At 38.4% G+C, this 19,366-nt stretch overlaps 2 protein-coding genes across 3 annotated transcripts; one reads left to right on the top strand and one right to left on the bottom strand.

Annotated features, from left to right (window-relative positions):
• Positions 1-8,797: 8,797 nt before the first annotated feature.
• On the bottom strand, positions 8,798-11,098 carry LOC106391292 (tobamovirus multiplication protein 3-like). Its single transcript, XM_048740705.1, has 11 exons — positions 10,840-11,098; positions 10,669-10,759; positions 10,524-10,576; positions 10,337-10,429; positions 10,196-10,267; positions 10,016-10,088; positions 9,882-9,927; positions 9,606-9,669; positions 9,455-9,508; positions 9,219-9,296; positions 8,798-9,112 (listed from the first exon to the last, which is right to left on the bottom strand). The coding sequence occupies exons 1-11, from the start codon at positions 11,029-11,031 to the stop codon at positions 9,020-9,022; spliced, it is 909 nt and encodes a 302-aa protein (XP_048596662.1). The 5' UTR covers positions 11,032-11,098; the 3' UTR covers positions 8,798-9,019.
• Positions 11,099-14,664: 3,566 nt separating this feature from the next.
• Positions 14,665-19,065, top strand: LOC106391906 (uncharacterized protein At2g02148-like). 2 transcript variants are annotated; one of them, XM_013832642.3, is made up of 9 exons: positions 14,665-15,917; positions 16,110-16,304; positions 16,872-16,995; positions 17,067-17,408; positions 17,841-18,006; positions 18,090-18,210; positions 18,289-18,333; positions 18,417-18,683; positions 18,767-19,065. In XM_013832642.3, the coding sequence occupies exons 2-9, from the start codon at positions 16,128-16,130 to the stop codon at positions 18,866-18,868; spliced, it is 1,344 nt and encodes a 447-aa protein (XP_013688096.1). In that variant the 5' UTR covers positions 14,665-15,917; positions 16,110-16,127; the 3' UTR covers positions 18,869-19,065. The 2 variants fall into 2 exon arrangements, with proteins under 2 accessions (XP_013688096.1, XP_013688095.1); XM_013832641.3 differs by having other exon boundaries at positions 14,666-15,917; positions 16,105-16,304.
• The last annotated feature ends 301 nt before the right edge of the window (positions 19,066-19,366 follow it).

The following is a 19,366-nucleotide window of genomic DNA, read 5'->3' as shown; positions in this document are numbered from 1 at the left end:
AATATATTAAATACTAAATTTGAAACATTAGATTTTATATGCATTAATTATTTTTAGCTACTACCGTATACTTTGGTATTTTGATATTTTTAATTTTAAATGTATTTTTAGATTTTGAATTTTTTTTAGTTTTTTTCTGGCTTTGAATATTTTTTATTTAAAATACTCATTTTGTATACCATTTTATCATTGTATTTAAAAATTGGTGTTTTAGAGTATAATTATTGCACTTGTTTTTCAAACTAAAATATCGAATAAAATGTAAAAATATGAATGGTAAAATTTATTGGTGAAACAAAAATATAAAAATAATCTATTTATTATTTTTTAATATTTCCGAAAAATTAAAACATCAAAGATTTGTATTCGGAAGGGTATATTTTAAATTTGATATTTTAAAAAATATGAAGCCGTTGACTCGGCAAAACCATGTGCATAACATTTGATTCAAAAACTATACGTATGACTCAATGAAATTCACCAAAGTTCAATTCGATTTTTTTTTTTTTTTTTTTTTTTGACGTCAAAAGGCTATTCTATTACTCAGACTTGAGGTGGCCTGGGTAACCAGACCGGAATAGAACAACCAACAAAATGTAACTCTCTACGGAATGATCTAGCAGTCTTAGCTAAAAAATCTGCAGTCTGATTATGCGCTCGTGGAACGTAAATGATGTCGAACTCCGGGAAGCAGATTTGTAGCGTCTCTATTCTCTCCAATTCCGTCGCAAAGCTTGGCCACGCCTGGGGATCCTTAACCATAGCAATCAGTTCCTTACAGTCTGTCCCAAATCTCTGGCAGGTCGAGTGCTGCAGCATATTCTCCATCGCCCACCGCAGAGCTTCTACCTCCGAATGCAAGGCCGATTCCCGTCGTGTGATATTTTTTGTCCCCATAAGCTGAATATTCCCAGAGCTATCAATCCATGTGCATCCACATCCACTGAAGTTAGCTGAGAGAGTCCAAGATCCATCTAATAAACAAATATTTCCCAAACATACGGCTTGGGGTTCCTCATTCATGGTGTCCTGTGTCGCAGCTTGTGCCACTGTATTAGCCTCAAACCATGCCTGGCATTCACTCTCAGCATGTCTAACCAGTTCCAGAGGATCTCTATCTATCCCTCTGAAGAGTTTTTCATTCATAGCCTTCCAAATGAACCATATTATCCAGGGATAAGGATCCCTATCTTGCTCTGGCTCCATGATACTATTTTTCCTCCAGAACAGATAATCCATGTTTGTGTAGACGCTCGATACCGGAAAAATATTTGGGCACGTCGGAGTTGAAGATAAAGACCATACTTGACGGGCTGGTGGACATTCGAAGATTGCATGTGTGACTGTCTCCTCTGCTTCTCCACATCTCGGGCAATAGTTGTCGCACCTCATATTACGTCTAACTAGATTCCTCGTTACTGCCACATGACCAGTCAACAGCTGCCATATAAGATGACATATCTTCGTAGGAGCCTTCAATTTCCACGCAAAGCCCTGTAGTTTCGTTATACTTGGGTCCAAAACTTCCTTCTCCTCCGATAACTTCAATAAGTTCTGCGCCACCCAATATCCAGATTTAACCGTATATTGGCCACTCCTCGTAAAGTTCCAGCAGAAAGTATCTCGACGATGAGTTGAGCTTATGGCCAAACTCCTTATAAGTGGTATATCCTCTGGGTGAACATATTTCTCCAATAGTCCCACGTTCCAATCCTTCACTCCCTGGTCAATAAGATCGCTAACTCTCATGTTGGGGTTCATCACAGGAGCTACGGGGGCAGCTGGCCTGGCGGGATTCAATGGAATCCATGGATCCTCCCATGCTTTAACCTCATAGCCTGAGTGTATCTTCTGTCTAATCCCCAGTAGCAGTAATTTTCTTGCAGCAGAGATACTAGTCCACACATAGGATGGGCTACTAGTAGGATTTACTCTCAATGGAGAGCTCAATCTGTAGTACCTTCCCCGTAAGACTCGGGCCACCAGAGAATCAGGAAACTGTACTAATCTCCATAGTTGTTTAGCTAGAAGCGCCAGGTTAAACTCATGAATCAATCGGAATCCAATTCCACCCTCTTCTCTGGATAGGCAGACTTTCTCCCATTTCGCCCAGTGAATACCTCTCTTTGGTGGGTTCGAGCTCCACCAGAACTGAGCAATAGCACTTGCCAAGCTTTCACAAGTCTCCAAAGGGAGCAGAAAAGTTGACATGACGTATGTCGGAAGAGCGAGCAGAATTGATTTAATCAGTACTTCCTTTCCACCTTTCGAGAGCCATCGACCCGTCCATCCATTCACTCTATGCATCAGCTTATCTTTCAGAAATGCAAAAAGCCTGCATTTAGAGCCGCTTATATCCTCAGGAATGCCTAAGTACGTTCCCATTCCTCCTTCATTCTGTATCCCAAGGGCATCTTTAATCTCTTGTCTTGTATTTGCATTAATCCGCTTACCAAAGAGCAAGGAGGACTTGTCAAAGTTGATACATTGACCAGATGCTTTACCATATCTCCTGACTACTTTCATTACTTCTTCACATTCACGGGGCTCCGCCTTACAGAAGAAAAGGCTATCATCAGCAAAGAGAAGGTGGGATACCGACGGACACGTGCGTGTAACACGCATCCCTGTTATCTTTCCTTGCATCTCTGCATGATTAAGAAGGCTAGCGAGCGCTTCCGTGCATAGAATAAAAATGAAAGGAGACAAAGGATCTCCTTGTCTTAGTCCTCTACCTGGACTAATATTCCCTCTTGGCTCTCCATTCATGAGAACCTTATATTTCACCGATGTAATGCATCGCATGACCCAGCCGATCCAAGTCTCTGAGAATCCCATTTTAAGCAGAACAGCTTCAATAAACGACCACTCCATCCTGTCATATGCTTTGCTCATATCAGTCTTGATAGCCATCCTTTTATTCCGTCCACTGGGTTTCGTTCTCAATGCATGGAACATTTCCTGGGCAATCATAACATTATCCGAAATCTGTCTCCCAGCAACAAAGGCTGACTGGGTCTCGATATCAGACCTGGTAGCACTTTTTTCAACCTCTGGCATAAGACTTTAGAGATTATCTTGTAGCTAACGTTGCACAGACTTATGGGTCTGAATTGAGACATTGCAGTAGGCTTTGTTATCTTCGGGATGAGACATATATTTGTGTCATTCAGTCCGTTCGCCATCGTCCCCTCAAAAAGAAATTTATTAACCATAAGGGTTAAATCATCCTTTACTATATCCCAAAATCTCTGGTAGAAAAGTGCAGTCATCCCATCGGGTCCTGGAGCTTTCTCTGGGTGCATGGCAAAAAGCGCTAATTTGACCTCCCATTCAGAGACCGGAGCAGTAAGGTCGTCATTCATTGCACCAGTTATTGTTGTTGGCACCTGAGCTAGCGCCTCCTCGATTTCCTCCGGGTTCGATGATTCAAAAATCTGCCTGAAGTAACTAGTAGCAATGACTACAAGTCCTTCCTCATCCTCGATAATGTTCCCATTCTCGTCCAGTAGCTGTGTAATCTTATTCCTTGCTCTCCTTTGTTTCGTCAATGCATGAAAGAATTTTGTGTTTCTATCCCCCTCTCTCAACCAAAACACCCGACTCTTCTGCTTCCAAAACATCTCTTCCGCTTTAAGAGCATGGGAGAGTTCCTTCAGAGCTGCTGCAATTTCCTCAGTTGAGGCATTATCATCTGCATATAAGCCTTCCACCTTTTCTTTAAGCTCTTCCACCAATTTTGCCGAATTGACATTATTTAGCCTCCGCCATTCACTCAAGGCTCTCCTGCAGCTGGAAATATGTTCCATAATACTCGCATCAGGAGGAAGATCAGGTGATTTCCATCCCTCAAGGATAACCTGCCGTAACTCCTCATTATCCAACCATCTTTTATCAAATTTAAACTTTTTGGATCTTCTCGTTGGCTTTATGAGTATATCTGCAAGAATCGGACGATGGTCCGATCCCCATAACCTCATGTACTTGACATTCGAGTGTGGAAACTTCTCATGCCAGTCCGCATTTCCTACCGCTCTGTCTAAACGACATCGAACAGTTGATCCACCAGCTCTCTTCCCTACCCAAGAAAGCATATCTCCCGTGAATGGAAACTCTAACATGCCACAATCATTAAGCATCTGCTTAAAAGGAAGGAAAGAGCTATCCGGGCGTTGTCTTCCCCCTGTCTTTTCATTGTGACATGTTATCTCATTGAAATCTCCTATCATAAACCAAGGTCCATTTCTTGTTGTTGAGAAACGCGTAAGACGTTCCCAAACTTGATCTCGTCTTTCCAGTACAGGGTCCCCATAAACAAACGTCATATAGACTTTTATTCCATTAATGATTGCCTCAATGTCAATCATACGGTTATTCGAAAACAAAACATTAACTTGAAATTCATCCATAAAAAACAAAGCTAAACCTCCGCTGAGTCCAAGTGGCTCAACAGTAAACAAATGATCAAATCCTAAGTCGGTCTGCATGTTTTGCAACAGCAGCCGTCTGTTCTTCGTCTCAGAAAGGAACACAAGTCCTGGGCGATGCTTCTGACACATCTCCGTAAGGCGTCGAACTGTGAGGTCGTTCCCAATCCCTCTACAGTTCCAACTGAGCGTCTTCATTGATCAAAGTGGGATGGGTTTTTGGATCCCATCGAACCATCATCCTTTGAAGAGCCGCTTCTCTTCCTCGAGCTATGGTGGTGGCGTCTTGAGCCTCCAGTCCCACCCGTCGCAAGAGACGAACCATCACTCTTTGATCTCTTCTGTGGAGATCCTCGAAGAAGAATCTCAAATTTCTTTTTCTGAATGCCCAAAGGAGCACCCGACTTGTAGCCATGCTTGACCTGTCTCGATGATCTACCAGACAAACGTTGTGATTTCTGATCAGTACGACGAACATCGCTTCCCTGCCTGCTCTTGGCTTCCATTTCCGCGAGCTCCACTCCCATCAAATCATCATCTAGCATCTCACTATCCATCAAACCATCACCTAGCTGCTCCGTAATATCCATATTGTCAAGTGCTTCGATCACCTGATCATTCTCCGCAGAAGGTTTTGGGTCCTGCTCCGTCAAAGTATCAAAAGCTAGAGACCGAGGGGTCCCTTTTAGACGTTTTGTTACATTCCCATCCAAGCCATCTCCCCGGGAAGGCGTAACAATAGTACTGGCAATTCTCCTCGTACCCGTACTACCCAAGCCTCTCTGTTCAGGACTCGTACGCACTGGAGACTGCAGTGGAGGAACCTCGCAATCAGCCTGCACGCTCTCGGCACGTTCCCTCGGCGGTGGAGAGGTCCGTTGCCTTTGGCGATCATCTCGGCCATCAGCACGATCCAGCAAAACACGCCCCAGCCGATCCCGTACCACATTCCCATCAAAGCGGGCCTGGGACTGGGACTTCTTCTCACGCCAGGTTGTACCACTGTGCCTGGCGTAAGGCTTTGCCTCCTCTCGCGCACCCCCATACTTCTTCCTCCAAGACAGATCATCCCTCCGGCGAACAACCCTATCCGCATGTCTTCGGTCTTCATTGGCATACCTCCCAGTAGCATAGCTAGACTGCTTAAGATATGGACCAGCCAACGGTGTCGAGTGTAGCGCAGTGGGTTCCTTCTTAGCCAATGGTTTTGAGAACTGCTGTGGCCCACGCTCCTGCAGCTGAACCCGCGCAAAGACGCCTTGCCGCTGTATCGAAGGACAATACTCCTTCTCATGTGTGAGCATACCACAAGTAGAACAATGCTTAAACAACATTTCGTACTTGATTTCAATCGTAACCTCATCTCCCTCCGGAGATTCAGCCTTCCGGGCAAACTTTAGTGGCCGACGCGAGTCAAAATCTAACAGCATTCTGCCTTCAATCAGCTCTATTGTGTCCTGATGAACATGTCCCAGCCGGGAACCTATTTCTCTCAGGTTATTCTCAGTCCATAGGTGCAGAGGTACACCAATCAGTCTAGTCCAGAATGGTACTATCCAAGGATAGTCATCATGAACAATAGGCTCCCATCGAACCAGCACAAACATGCAGAAGTTGAAATGAAACGGACCCTGTCGAAGAACAGAGTTTAGCTCCTCTTCTGTGGAAAAGTTGAGTAAAAACTTTCCATTTCCCAAGTCATTTGCAGTGATACGATCCTCCAATCCCCATTGAACCGGCATTTTCTGGAGGAGTTTTTCCACGCTTTGTTTTTTCGGGTTCAGGATCTTTCCGATCAGAGACAGCTTGAACTCATTAATGTTTTGGGAGACATCATGGTCCGTTAACTTGATCGGTTCATCATCATCCTCATAAAGGATTCCCTTGCCTTTGATATCAGCCATATGGGCTGAAGTAGAGCGGTACAAAGATCCCATTCGAGCAACAATGCTCCCGCTTCAAAATGATCAGTTGAACCTAGCTAATCAATCGCTCGAACGAGCCGAGAGCCGTGATCTCACGTCAATGAACGTGGTCGGACGTCGACGAAGAGAACCGTGATCACAGCAGAGAGCGATGAAGAGATCACAGCCGGGAACGAAACAGAACCAACCGTGATGACGACAGAGAACCGTGATCTCACGTCAACGAACGTGATCGCCGGGATATAATCACACGACAACGAACCGGGATCGCACGGGAACAGACGGGACGATCTGGTATTGCACAGAGAAGATCAAGAGATCGGCAACGCGCAGAGAAGATCAAGATCCACACGCCAAAGAACGTGTCGACCCTTGCTGCCGTGAGAGATACTGTAGCGACGATCGAACTGGAAGAAGTATGCGATGGAAAGCTTCCTAAAACCCGGGTGATCCACACGCCAAAGAACGTGTCGACCAGGTGAAGATCAAAACTTCAATGGAAGTTGGTGATCTGGTGAATCGCCATTGGAGTCGCCATTAGAGAAGCCCTAGCCGCTATTTTTTAGTCAAGCATTATAGTCTAGTTCAATTCGATTTAAATTTGATAATTTATGTAAAAATATATTTAGCTAGCATTTAAAAAGTTATACGAGAAAACAAGACAAAAATATATTGAAATAAGGGGAAATTACATGTTTACCACTTTTTTGGTACCACTTTTCATTTTTACCACCATTAAATAGATATTTTCTAAAATACATTTTTCATTAATTGGTAAAAGACTCTTATACCCTTGTTATTATATATATAATAAATCACTATTTAAATAAAAAAAATAAAAATAAAAATAAAAAATAAAAATAAAAAATATATATATAAAAAAAATATAATAAAAAAATTATTTTTTTTTATGTTTTCGAATTATACTTTTTCAAATTTGAACTTTTTTATAAAAATTTTTTTTTGAAATTTTTTTCGAATTTTTTTTTCAAATTTCTTTTTGAAAAACGAAAATTATGTTTGAAACTATTTTTTATATATTTTTTAAGTATTATTTATATATTTATTAGAATCATAAATTTCACATTCCAAAAACCCTACCTCACCCCTCAACTCTAAACCCTAAGTCTAGATCAGTTAAATCTTAAGGTATAATTATCTTTTATTAAAAATGAGAGTAAAAAATAATTAGTTTAAACATGAAAAATGATACTATGAATGTGCTATTTGTGGTAATTTTCTTTGAAATAAGCCATTTTCCCGTTGGAATGAACAACACTGTTATTTAAAATACAACCATTGACTAGTCTTCTTGTTACTACCTCGGACATATTCGGATATTATTCCACTTCGCAATCGTTTTGCTGATGTCGTTGATACACGACACGTTCCTGGATGCAGAGAAGGATGTCTATTTTTTTAGTTTTTTTTTTTTTGATAAAAAAAAATGATATATTGTGAATTTGGTTATTCTTTCTCTATATATTTAATATTTCACATTCATCCAATATAGGTTCTAATAATGATATATTTGCTTCATTTTCAAACAAGACCTTCCCTATAGTACTTCATTTACAATTTTGAAATAAAAAGAAAATAATATTCTTTCAAAATTTCCCGAGCCAAAACCTCATGAACTTATCAATTTTGTACTATTCTTAGAAGCCTTTGGATTGTAGTTTTTGTGGCCTTGTGGGTTTGGATTCTTCATATTGTGCGTTCATCATTCTTAGATGAACAAATTCAATACAAGAAATTATGCCCCCCCCCCCCCCCCCCCCCCCCCTCCCTTTCATCTACAATGTTTTTCACTTTAACTTAGCCGAGACCAATAAATATAGAATAAGAAACACTTCTGTAGTTTTGTTGATACATATGATCATCCTCATTTTGGGTTGAACCCATAGTGCTCTATAGAGAAAAAGGGAATAAAGTCAATAATAAATAAGAAACACCAAAACATCGAAAAAGAAGAACAATGCATAAGCATCTCATTTTTGATGTTTGAGATCGTACTGTTGAAACTAAAATCTTGCAAGAATGTTCAGAACACATTTGAATTGTGATTTGTAAACAGGACGGTGCTTACTTTATTGTTAAAACATATACATCTTCTACAATCCTCATATCCATGATCGCTTTATTCACTGCAAATTAAGTTAAATAGTTTGTTTAAAATACAGAACTGTAAGTAGGACGTTTGTTAATAATTAATACCATGGTAAGGTGATAAGCTTGACTGAAACTTCATTGTCCAAAACAATTGAAACTAGGATACTATCTTCATCAAGATGTCTTTTAATCTAAAATTGCAAAATAAAAAGTCGTCAAATCAAGTGCTGTAATTTGTTCTTAGTTTTGTTCACGGAAGCAAGACACAACCACAATGAGCTAGGTAACGTAGCATCTAAGTTTTAACACAAACCTGCACAATGCTTCCATGTATTTTGTAGAATAATTTTCTTTATCACATTACCTATGTAAAGGGAACAAGAGCCGTAGTCAAATTCATCCCCATCATGAACCAAAAATACTGATCAGCTATAGAACCTTTTTAAAAAAATTGTTCCTAATGCTTTTCTCTCTATTGAATAAAATAAAAGCATATCCGACAAAAGAAACATGGGCGCGTCTTCTTCTGATAATTTGTTGTCGTGTCTTTACCCTTCAGCGGATCTGATGGTACTGTGTGATGCCTCGTTTTGGTGGTAGCTTTCTCAAGATGAAGAGGACCAAAGAGGAAGGTAATATCTCTACCAACTGTATATAAGAAACAAGGACCATCAGGTTACAATTCACAAACGTCAAAAATAAAGCTAATAATGTTCACGACATTATTTAATCATTAAGCAAAGAGAGAGCTTACCAGGTAATATATGAAGTTAAGAATGGGGTGATCCAACACATCAAGGTTTGCCCCCTCGTCGAAAGCAGCAAAGCACATCTAAAACCATATTAAATGACACAAGCTTAGTTTCGTTAGTTGTTAATTCTTGAACTAACAACTCTAGTAAAGAAGAGAGATAATCCAATCCAACCAAGAAGGTACGAATTGGTGGATATCAACATAACGATATGTAATATGTTTGTGGGTGACTTTACCATGATACACCTGATGAGGAAACACGTAGAGCATATAACTGTCACGTAACCAACCTACCATACATAAGAGAGAGAGAAAGAGGGTGTAAACATTCGGGGAGCAAAAAATAGTAAAGACTTGAATGGCCATAGTAAACAATTGATGTTTCACCTCTTGCAGCTTTTTGCGGCGGCCGTTAGACTCTGCTGGAAAACTTTGCAACATTAGGAAAAGCCTGCCATAAGATAGACATAAACGGATACAGAATCAAGCTTAAACGAGAGGTTATAATCATTTTCAATGGTATGCAGATGTACTCAAGGAAATCTAGTCTAGCTATGAAAAAGAATGTAAGTGACTATGACTGCAAGCAAGATGGGATGGTCACAATTTGTAATCTCACAACTCAGTGGTGAAGATGGGACAGTCAAATGGCGAGAGATTTACCTTCCACCGTAAAGTAGAAATCCAAGGGCAGCAAACAAGGAAGCACCTGCGATTATAAGTTTGCTAGAGACGTGAGACAATTACTACTAATTAAACATGCTTGTGTCACAAAGAAGGATGAAAGCTTAATTTACCAGCAAAGAACATCTTTGATAGGATAACCATAACTCGAACAGGCTTCCACCACAAAACCAACCAAAGAGCAATCTGAAAGCAATACAATCCCCATGACCCGACCCCACAAAAACAAAATATAACTTTTCTCGAAATTCACAAATATCTTGAAGACTGCATGGAAATATATATATATAGACCTGAACTACATAAACAACTGCATTGATTGTGAAGAAGCCTGGCCTCAGTCCATCAGTGGATACAGCACGCGCCTGTACAAACCAAAGAGTATCTAAGTAAAACATCAAAACCAAAGAACCATATAACTAATCAGATCTCACCTGATAGTAAATCTCAGCCCAGAAGAGGACGAGAAGAGCATAGGTGGTGAAGAACGCAAGACTTGGAATATCAAGCAAGATATGTTGCAGAATCTACAACACAGTCATCAAAAGATTAGCAAATTAAGAAAGCATTTGACATAACAGACCAACAACACAATGATGTGATAGTGAAGAGCGGCTTCACCTCTGGATGCATGAACTGCACATCTCTCCTGAATACAAACACCACAGCCCTGACTGCGAAAACCATACCAATGAACACAATCAAATACACATAGAAAACATCAAGAACACAAACAGAATCCACAATCTCGCAGCAACCAACCAACCTCCATTCACGACGAAATTGAGGAAGTGAAAGACCTTCTGCGTCGTCCATCCATATTCTGGAACTCTCCATTGGATTCTCACAAGTTGAATCTACCAAATAAGCAAACAAACAAACATTCGTTTCATCGAAGAATCCCTAAGAGATGATTCAAAATCAAGAACTACCGTACCAGAGCGACGATGGAGACGATTCCGTAGAGAAGAGCGAGAGCGTGGAAGATACGATCCTGCCAAATCGGAGACTTGTTAACGTCAGACCACCAAGACGAAGCGTCCTTGAGATCGAACGCTTCCACCGCCGAAGAAGACGACGTCATCATCTCCGACGCGTATTGCATCATCTCCACACCGCCGATTCTCATTGATCTTTCTTTCTTTCTTTCTTTCTTTTTTTAAGAAATCGATTGAATCACCTTCTCTCTTTTTTTTTTTTTACTTTTTGGAAATAAAAAAGACCTGGTTAAACGGGTGAGGACCGGTGATAGCCGGTAATTCTCTTTAGGGGGATTGAAGGAGGTGCTGAATGATGACTGACACGCTGCTCCACGTGGCACGTGTGGATAAAAGAGGAAAGCCAAGCTGGCTGATCCACGAAACATGATGGGGATATATACGCGATTTGAAATGAAAGAGGAAAGTAATTATGGTTTGTGGCGAGTGATTAATACCGATCTGAAATAAAAAAGGAAAGTAGATATGGTTTGTCACCAGTGATTAATTATAGTGATAAAATGGAATCCATTTCCTTTGATGGACTATATTTACTTTTTTTTCATGGTAATACAAATATACGAAATTGATCGATTTTCAAAATCACTTGATTGATTTTCTATTGTGGCAACAAAAAGATACGTAACGTCTATTTACAAAATCACCTCATTCATCTCTACTTCTTTAATTTACCAAATAACAACAAAACTTAAGTTCATTTAAATTCATATCACTTTCTAAAAACCAATCAAAGTGTCACGTAGATTACTAAATAAAAAATATTAATTTTAAAAAGAAAATAATTGAAAAAAACATCAATTTTAACGACACTAACACTAACAAGAAAATCCTAAATTTTAAATTTTAAAGCATAAATTCTAGATCCTAAAATTTAAATCATAAATTCTAGACTCTAAATTCTAAATTCTAAATCTAAACCATATATCTTAAACCCAAATCATAAACCTTAAACCCAAACTATATGCCTTATATCCAAATCTTGGACCCTAATCCTAAATCCAAAATCTTATACCCTATATCCAAATCATAGACCCTACACTCAAACCCTATACCATATACTCTAAATCCAAATCATAGATTCTAAACTCAAACCCTATACCCTATACTCTTAACTCAAATCATAGATTCTAAACTCAAACCGTACTCTGAACCTAAACCTTATAGCGTCTAGGTTTGGGTTTAGGATTTACGGTTTGGATTTAAGATATAGAATTTGGATTTAGGATATATGGTTTGGGTTTAGGGTTTACGGTTTGGGTTTATGGTCTAAGATTTGGGTTTAGGATATACAGTTTTAGTTTAGGGTCTAGGATTTGGGTTTATGATCTAGGATTTGGGTTTAAGATATAGGGTTTGAGTTTCTATGATTTGGGTTTATGATTTAAAATTTAGGATTTAGAATTTAAGATTTAGGGTTTAGCTGTCGACGTTAGCGTCGTTAAAATTGTCATCATTCTTTTTTAATTATTTTTTAATAAATAATATTTTTTATTTAATAATCTACATATCACTTTGATTGGTCATTAGAAAATGAGGTGAATTTAAATGTTCACCCCAAGGGTGAACCTAAATTTTGTTCTTTAATAATTTTTTCTTCTTCTCTGATTATAGCTACAAGAAAGAAAAAGAAATACTTGAATCTACTCCTACAATGAAAAATCAAATTCATGACCATGGTACACTTTTCTTTCTCCCCATTTTTTTTTGGTTTCTGAAGTTGAAATGGTCTCTAGCTTCTTGTGAACAACATTTTGTGTTATTCAACTGTGTATGCTCAGTTTTATCTTCTAAATCCAAAATGTACTTGCTTGTAGTTAATCTCAGTCAACATGTATCGATGAGACATGGGTGTTAGTGCAGTGACGACTGGGTTTTAGAAGCTGAAGAAAAATAACTTCTCAAGATGTCCATGTACCAGTCGTACAAGGAATGTTACGTGAAGTGAAGTTGTGTAGCTGATCTGAAGCCTGATATTGAAGCCGACTTAAAGCTAAAGTAAAGACTATTTAGAGGCTAAGCAAGCTATGATTTACCTTGGAGAAAATGTAAATAATCAAGGGAAGATTTCCAAAAGACTTTGAAGAAGATTTGAAAATATTCTATAAAAAAAGATATGGTAATATATTTTCTTTGGAAAGTTGGCTAAGGCAACCCACGAAATCTGCAAGTATAGGTAGAGAAAGACGTGTTGAGGATTATGTACCACTTCAAAAGAAAGAGTTCCAGTGTTGAATGAGAGTAGATACAAAACATAAGGGCTAGAGGTCATGAGGGGATCAGAGGGGTTCTTGGGTTAGTTTGATCTAGGAACGTGTAAGGCTGATGTCTCTGTCTATGTGTGACATGTTAGTCAATTCAGAAAAAACCTAGTAAGGCACTTTATCTATATAAAAGTAAACCTTCATTATTATCCTATTGTAGTACTTTGTGAAATAAAAAAAATCATTGTACTTGTATGTATTACTCTCTGTAACAGACTCGTCTTGCACTTTCAATGGAAACCGAAATGACTCGAATAGCGTTCCAAGAACCTTCTAAAAATGGGACACCACTTATGCCGATAACACCAATGCAAAGTCCTATACCTTCAAGTCCCGGGACACAAGCATCAGAACTGTCAAAGAAAGAGCTTCAAATGAAGACTATGAGGGAGATAAAGGTGTTAAGCTAGCCAAGACGGCGAAGACAAAGACGTTTCAACATCACTAAAGACTAAAGCTTTTCTCCAAACTTGTAAAACTGTTTCTGAAGCTCGTGCTTCTTTGCGGGAGAAAGTGGAAAAGGCTAACCACATGGCTAGGTAAGGAGTCGAAGTTGCATTGTTAATTTTATCATGCTTTAAACTGAAAATGATTTGGGTAAGGTCGAGGTTCAGATGGGAGAATAATCAGAAGGTGAAATTCTGAAGGAAAACTGAGGTACGTAGTCTGAAAAAAACTCAAGAAACAAAGTCAAAGTTGATCATATCTTCTGTTTATAATTATGTGTAATTGATGGTGATATTCTTGATATTGCAGGTGGAAGTTGAGAAGGTGAAAGGACGACTGCAAGACCGGTTGATGAAGAGACTTTCTGCGGTAGAGTGCAAAGCAGAGGAGAAGTGACAAGCTGCTGAAGCTAAGAAGAATTGTGAAGCAGCTAAAACAGAGAAACAAGCTGAACAAATCCCAAGAACAGACAATGTATCTTCATTGTTGCCATATTGTTTTAGTTTTTGTTCTTAGTAGTTAGTAGTAACATTAAAATCCAATTTGTTCTGGTGTTTGTTAATTCTATTAATAAAATTTGTATCTTATAACTTACGATTATTGTTTACTATTATTGTTTCATATAACAATAAAGAAGATACAAAATTATGTCTTACAGCCACACAAGGACGAAAGAAACTCGAAGGTCAGAGTTGTTAGACAATATCAACCTCGTTACACCACGTCCTATCGCCTCTAAACCAATATCCATTGGTTTGTCACCACTACCGAAAGCAAACTTGTAAAATACGTCACATTTGTGAGCTGTGAGAGGTTTTAGCATATGTAAATTGTTATCAAATATTTATTATTAAAATCATTAATTGTCAAACATATATTTTATTCACTTTTGATAATTCCGTATATCTTATTTAAGGAAAAAATAAAAAATATTAATTGTAGATTATTAATTAATATATAGTTAATTTAATGAAAAATATATAATATATGTGTAGTTGACCAATATATTTTTTATAGATTTTAAATAGCATTCGAGTGATGACACGTGTTATAACTAAAGTGTTATAATGTTTTTAAAATATATAGGGAATGCGTTGCCAAACAAAAATTGAATTAAATAGGACTAATATTTTTTTTATTTTTTTGTCAACGTTTTTCCATTCATTTAGCCTAGTGGGCTAGTTTACAAGGCTTGTACGTTACATTGAGATCCAATAAACATGAAATACATAAGGAAGCCTAACAGCCAAAGGCCCAAGATGAGGGTGGTTAATGCTTTCTGTCCATCCACGTGTCGGTTTATGAAGAAGCACGAGACACGTGCTGATACGTGTCTATCATGCGAGACGGTGAACACAACCGACGTAGTTCTTCGCCACCGGGAATGTTCTGAATCGAACCTCCATCGTTTGCTTCTCAACAACGTAAGATTCATGGATCTCTCCTCATGTAAACGGCAAGACCTCTTGTCTTCGACTTTCGCTCCAGCCTTTGCTTTTTTTTGGAAAGCCTCATCCACCGTAGATGATAACACAGAGGTAGATCGAAAAGCCAACAAAAGATTTTTCGCCAGACCATCTTCTATAGAAGATGCTGACTCTACTAAATCTTTGCTTAAGCCAATCGATATCAACCCAAATCCACAGCTTCCTCCTCTATGCAAAGATACTTTACTTTAAGCTAATCAGCCTCACAAAGAGAGTAAAGATTGACTCTCGCAACAAAGGATTAAGTGCATATCCCTGGAGAAACATAGCATCCAACACAAGCAAACAGGATGTAACAATTTATTGCGAAAGAGAAGATTGAAGAAAACACATATCGCCAACGCAAATTTATTAAAGTTCAACCACAAAACTGATAAAAGAAGAGAAGATGAAGAACGGATCAGTTTAGGGTTGAAATCACCATAAAATCGCCTACGGGAAATTTAGATCCGCTGACGGAAAACAAAAAAATCGATCCTTGAATCGAATATATTACAACAAAACATAGGAGCTAATCTCAAAACCTTCCCTCTGAATGATCTTGCATTGGTAAGAGGGAGAGGTCGAGAGAGAAATCTCTCTCTAGGAACAAGAGAGAGAAAGCTCCTTTAAATAGGACTAATATAGTTATCAATTTATTATGTATTCACTTAAACATTAGTTTATATTCGAATTAAAAAAATGTTTTTAATATATAAAAATAGTCCCTTGTTAGTTTCGGGCAGATGTCTTGCGAGAGTCTCCTAAACTGACTGGCTCGGAAAGAGGTGTGGGAGTCTGGATCCAGGTTCGGAGATCTCTTTCAGCATACGATAAGCTCAGGTTCGGATTCCCTCTTTGTCCACGGTTTGAATAGCCGTTAGTTAATCTCTCTCTCACTAGTAAACTCAAAGCTACTCCACGGATCCAATTTCTAGAGTCGAATCTGCAACTTCTGGAGTCGAATCTGTGATTAAAAACAAAATGGTTGATTCTTACCAAATCGATATTGATTTTCGAATTTGGCCAGTTTAGGGCTTTCGATTGTTTGAGATGGGAGCTAGGGTTCAAGTGCAGCACTACAATTTGGGATCGGCTGATTCTTACATCGGCAGCTCTCTACACGATCTCAACTCCGTTGATGGTCCGCCCAGAGATATCGACGGCATCGGAGGCTCCGTTGCTCATGAAGGCGATCGCTTGGACAATGACGGCCATTCCTCTTCCGCGGTGTGTACAAATTTCTCAACCTTTTTAGGGTTTATCTGTAACATTAGCTCAATTTAGTTTGTATGGAATGAATTGAAGTTGTGGGTTTCACATTGTGTTTTCAAAAAAATCGCTAGGCGGTGGTTAGATATTTCATAGAGGATTAATGTTTAGACGGTGTGCCTACACCAAAACTTTGAACACTAGACTGAGTTTTTTAAAAATTGGTATAGTTTAAAAAAATCTAAATTTTTAGAACACTGGGTGCTTTATAGGTTAGCCTTTTAAGAAAATCTGAATTGTTTTAAAAGAAATTGTCGAAGAAAAATCGTTTTGCTTAAGTCCGATTTGCCGCCTATGCCGCGGTATAGACCGATTTTGATAACTCTGGTCCTCAGAGTTACTCAATGGCTTTGGCTTATGTCTGTTTCAGGTCTGTCTACATGTCATATCTCGGCTCTAGGGTTTATGAGTAGCTTTAGCTAATTGAATTGAAGTTGTGAGAGTTATTTAAAGACTTTGGCTTTTGTCTCTTTTTTTTTGGTGCAAATGTTAAAGACTTTGACTTTGGCTTTTGTCTCTTTTCAGAACAGTATGCACGAATCATACACAAACTCTCTGCAAATCCACAATGATGGAGTTGAAGAAGGTGGGTCTAACATGGATAACAAGGAGCCTTCAGGAACTTCTTACAATATGTTAACCATTGAAGGTAATAAATATCTATCTCCATCTTTTGACTTAGGAGAAGCTTCTTGATTCATTATCTTATTTTTATTTCAGATGTTTCACCAATCGAATCAGCACGAGGGAGGTTTCTCCAAATCATCGTGGATTACTTTATCAGCCAACATGTGGTTGAAGTCTGTGAGAACAAGCGTGACCATGAGACCGATTCAGGTAGTAGTAATAAATCCAAGAGGAAGTCGGATGATACACAGTATGAAGGCGACCCGAGTTTTGCATTGCCGTTGATGTATATTGCAAACTTATACGAGACTTTGGTCGGTGAAGCAAATGTGAGAGTTGGTTCACTGAATGGTATAAGGGAAAAGACACTTGGGGTTGCTCTTGAAGCAGCAGGTGGCTTGTATCGAAAACTAACCAAGAAGTTTCCTAAGAAAGGTAATTTTATCTTCAATTTGATTAGTTTTGAGCAGTGTTCTAAGGCAACTCAGTCATAGCAAACAGGTTTTGCAAATCCGATTTATGCGACTCATATCCATTTCAACCGTCTTAAATCCATTTAACTCGATCTAAATTGGTCTAAATATGCTAAACTAAACAATAGTGTTAAATCTAATTTCTATTTTTTATATATATCTATTTTTTACAATTCATCAAAATAATTTTATAATTAAACCAAAAAACCAAAAAGAAATTATTATAAATGTTAAATATATAAAAATATATCAATAATTCCCTTAATGTCTAGATCCAGCCAAGTCCTTGAATAATCCGTCTAGTCGTTGAGAATAAATCATAATTACAGCTTAGCGATTTGTTGAACATTGGTTTTGAAGGTAGGTTTGTGTGATTGTCCTTGTTCATTTACAGGTACTTGCATGTACAGAAGAAGAGAACTTGCAACATCACTTGAAACAAGGACAAGATTTCCAGAATTGGTAACACATGGAGGAGAGAAACGAGTTCGGTTTGTGGTGGTGAATGGTTTGGATATTGTTGAAAAGCCGGATGATATACCGGTTGAAGATGCTGAATGGTTGGATCACCAGTCTATACTATTGTTCAATTGTATGTGAATGGTGAATCATCAGTATATATAATTGGATATTGTCACTGTAGGTTTAAGCGATTAACAGGCCGCAATGAAGTAGCTGTCTCTGCCAGAGATTATAAATTTTATTGCCCTCGACACAAGCATAGACGTGTTCACAGTTCTGCCTGCAGCATCCATGGCTTGCCTGTAAGATCAAGCAACACACGTCTTTTCTGAGATGAAAGAACAAAATGACATTGTTATTTTTTTTTCATTGTTAAGCAGACATTTACAGGTATGGATCCTTCGACTTTAGCTACTGTTAGTGAAGTAAGTACATACTCCTTCCAAATCTCCTAATACCCTTACTGCAATGAACTTGAGCTCATCATGTTTTATCATGATAATTGCAGGATCAAAGTCAACAACAACAACACACTCCTTCTCCTTCCAAACATCACATGGCATCTATGTCTCATCATCCTCATCAGTTTCACCAATCTATTCACCAGAGCCACCACCAACATCATCAATCTGTTTACCAAAATCAACACGCAGCCACACATTTTCCCGGTCAAAACCATCAATGCGACCCTGAACTGTCTCAAGCCCAACACCAGTCACCATCTATTTCGCAGCACATGGCTTGCTTGCAGCCTCTCACCGGAGGCCATGTCATGGTACAAATCTTCCAGAACTCAAAACTCAAAACTACCATTTAGATAATTTCAGATCATCATATGTTTATCTTGTTTTTCCATAGGCAACTGGTCCTGCGAAATTCTGTGACCAATGTGGAGCACAGTATCTGAGAGAGACCTCCAAGTTCTGCTCAGAGTGTGGTTCCAAGAGGCTTGGGTTATAGCAGAGACAGATTTGAATCTCGTTTAAGTTATAAATTGACAAGAAGATTAGTGTTTCAGCCGACTTTCAGAGTTGAAAGAGGGAATGAATTATGTTTGAGCTGGCTAATTACTGGCCTCTGAAGTAGTGATTAAAACTCTGTTAGTTTCTGATCTTGGGAAATGCAAATTTGTAAGCATTTACATATGCTTATGGCTATGTCAAAACGTATATAACCAAAACAACGAAAGTAGTGTAATTTTGTTAAATTTTGAGGAATATTCAGACAGAAAAGTAAGGTTTCCTTGTAACAAAACTAATGATTTTTCCATACATATATAAGCAGAATTTAACATCTCAATACATGATTTAAAGCTCTTACAAAACATAAAAGAACATCACATATACAGACAAAACAAATTGTTCCTTTTACAGTTATTACAATTATATTTTCGAAATGAGACTAGACAATGGTGAAAGAGAGGTACCAAAAATGTGTTTTTTATATTTTTTCGTTTAG

Source organism: Brassica napus, chromosome A9 (assembly GCF_020379485.1).
Source record: "Brassica napus cultivar Da-Ae chromosome A9, Da-Ae, whole genome shotgun sequence".
Lineage (NCBI taxonomy): Eukaryota > Viridiplantae > Streptophyta > Magnoliopsida > Brassicales > Brassicaceae > Brassica > Brassica napus.
This window is presented reverse-complemented; position numbering and strand designations above follow the sequence as displayed.

Bases quoted from the DNA above. Each gene is read 5' to 3' on its own strand.
- LOC106391292 (XM_048740705.1), bottom strand. From the start codon at position 11,031: ATGAGAATCGGCGGTGTGGAGATGATGCAATACGCGTCGGAGATGATG. The intron at 9,928-10,015 runs GTAAATTAAGCT...TTATAATCGCAG, and splicing joins ATCAAAGATGTTCTTTGCTG to GTGCTTCCTTGTTTGCTGCC. The intron at 9,509-9,605 runs GTGAAACATCAA...TATGTATGGTAG, and splicing joins GCCGCAAAAAGCTGCAAGAG to GTTGGTTACGTGACAGTTAT.
- LOC106391906 (XM_013832642.3), top strand. From the start codon at position 16,128: ATGGGAGCTAGGGTTCAAGTGCAGCACTACAATTTGGGATCGGCTGAT. The intron at 17,409-17,840 runs GTAATTTTATCT...GTTCATTTACAG, and splicing joins CAAGAAGTTTCCTAAGAAAG to GTACTTGCATGTACAGAAGA. The intron at 18,684-18,766 runs GTACAAATCTTC...GTTTTTCCATAG, and splicing joins TCACCGGAGGCCATGTCATG to GCAACTGGTCCTGCGAAATT.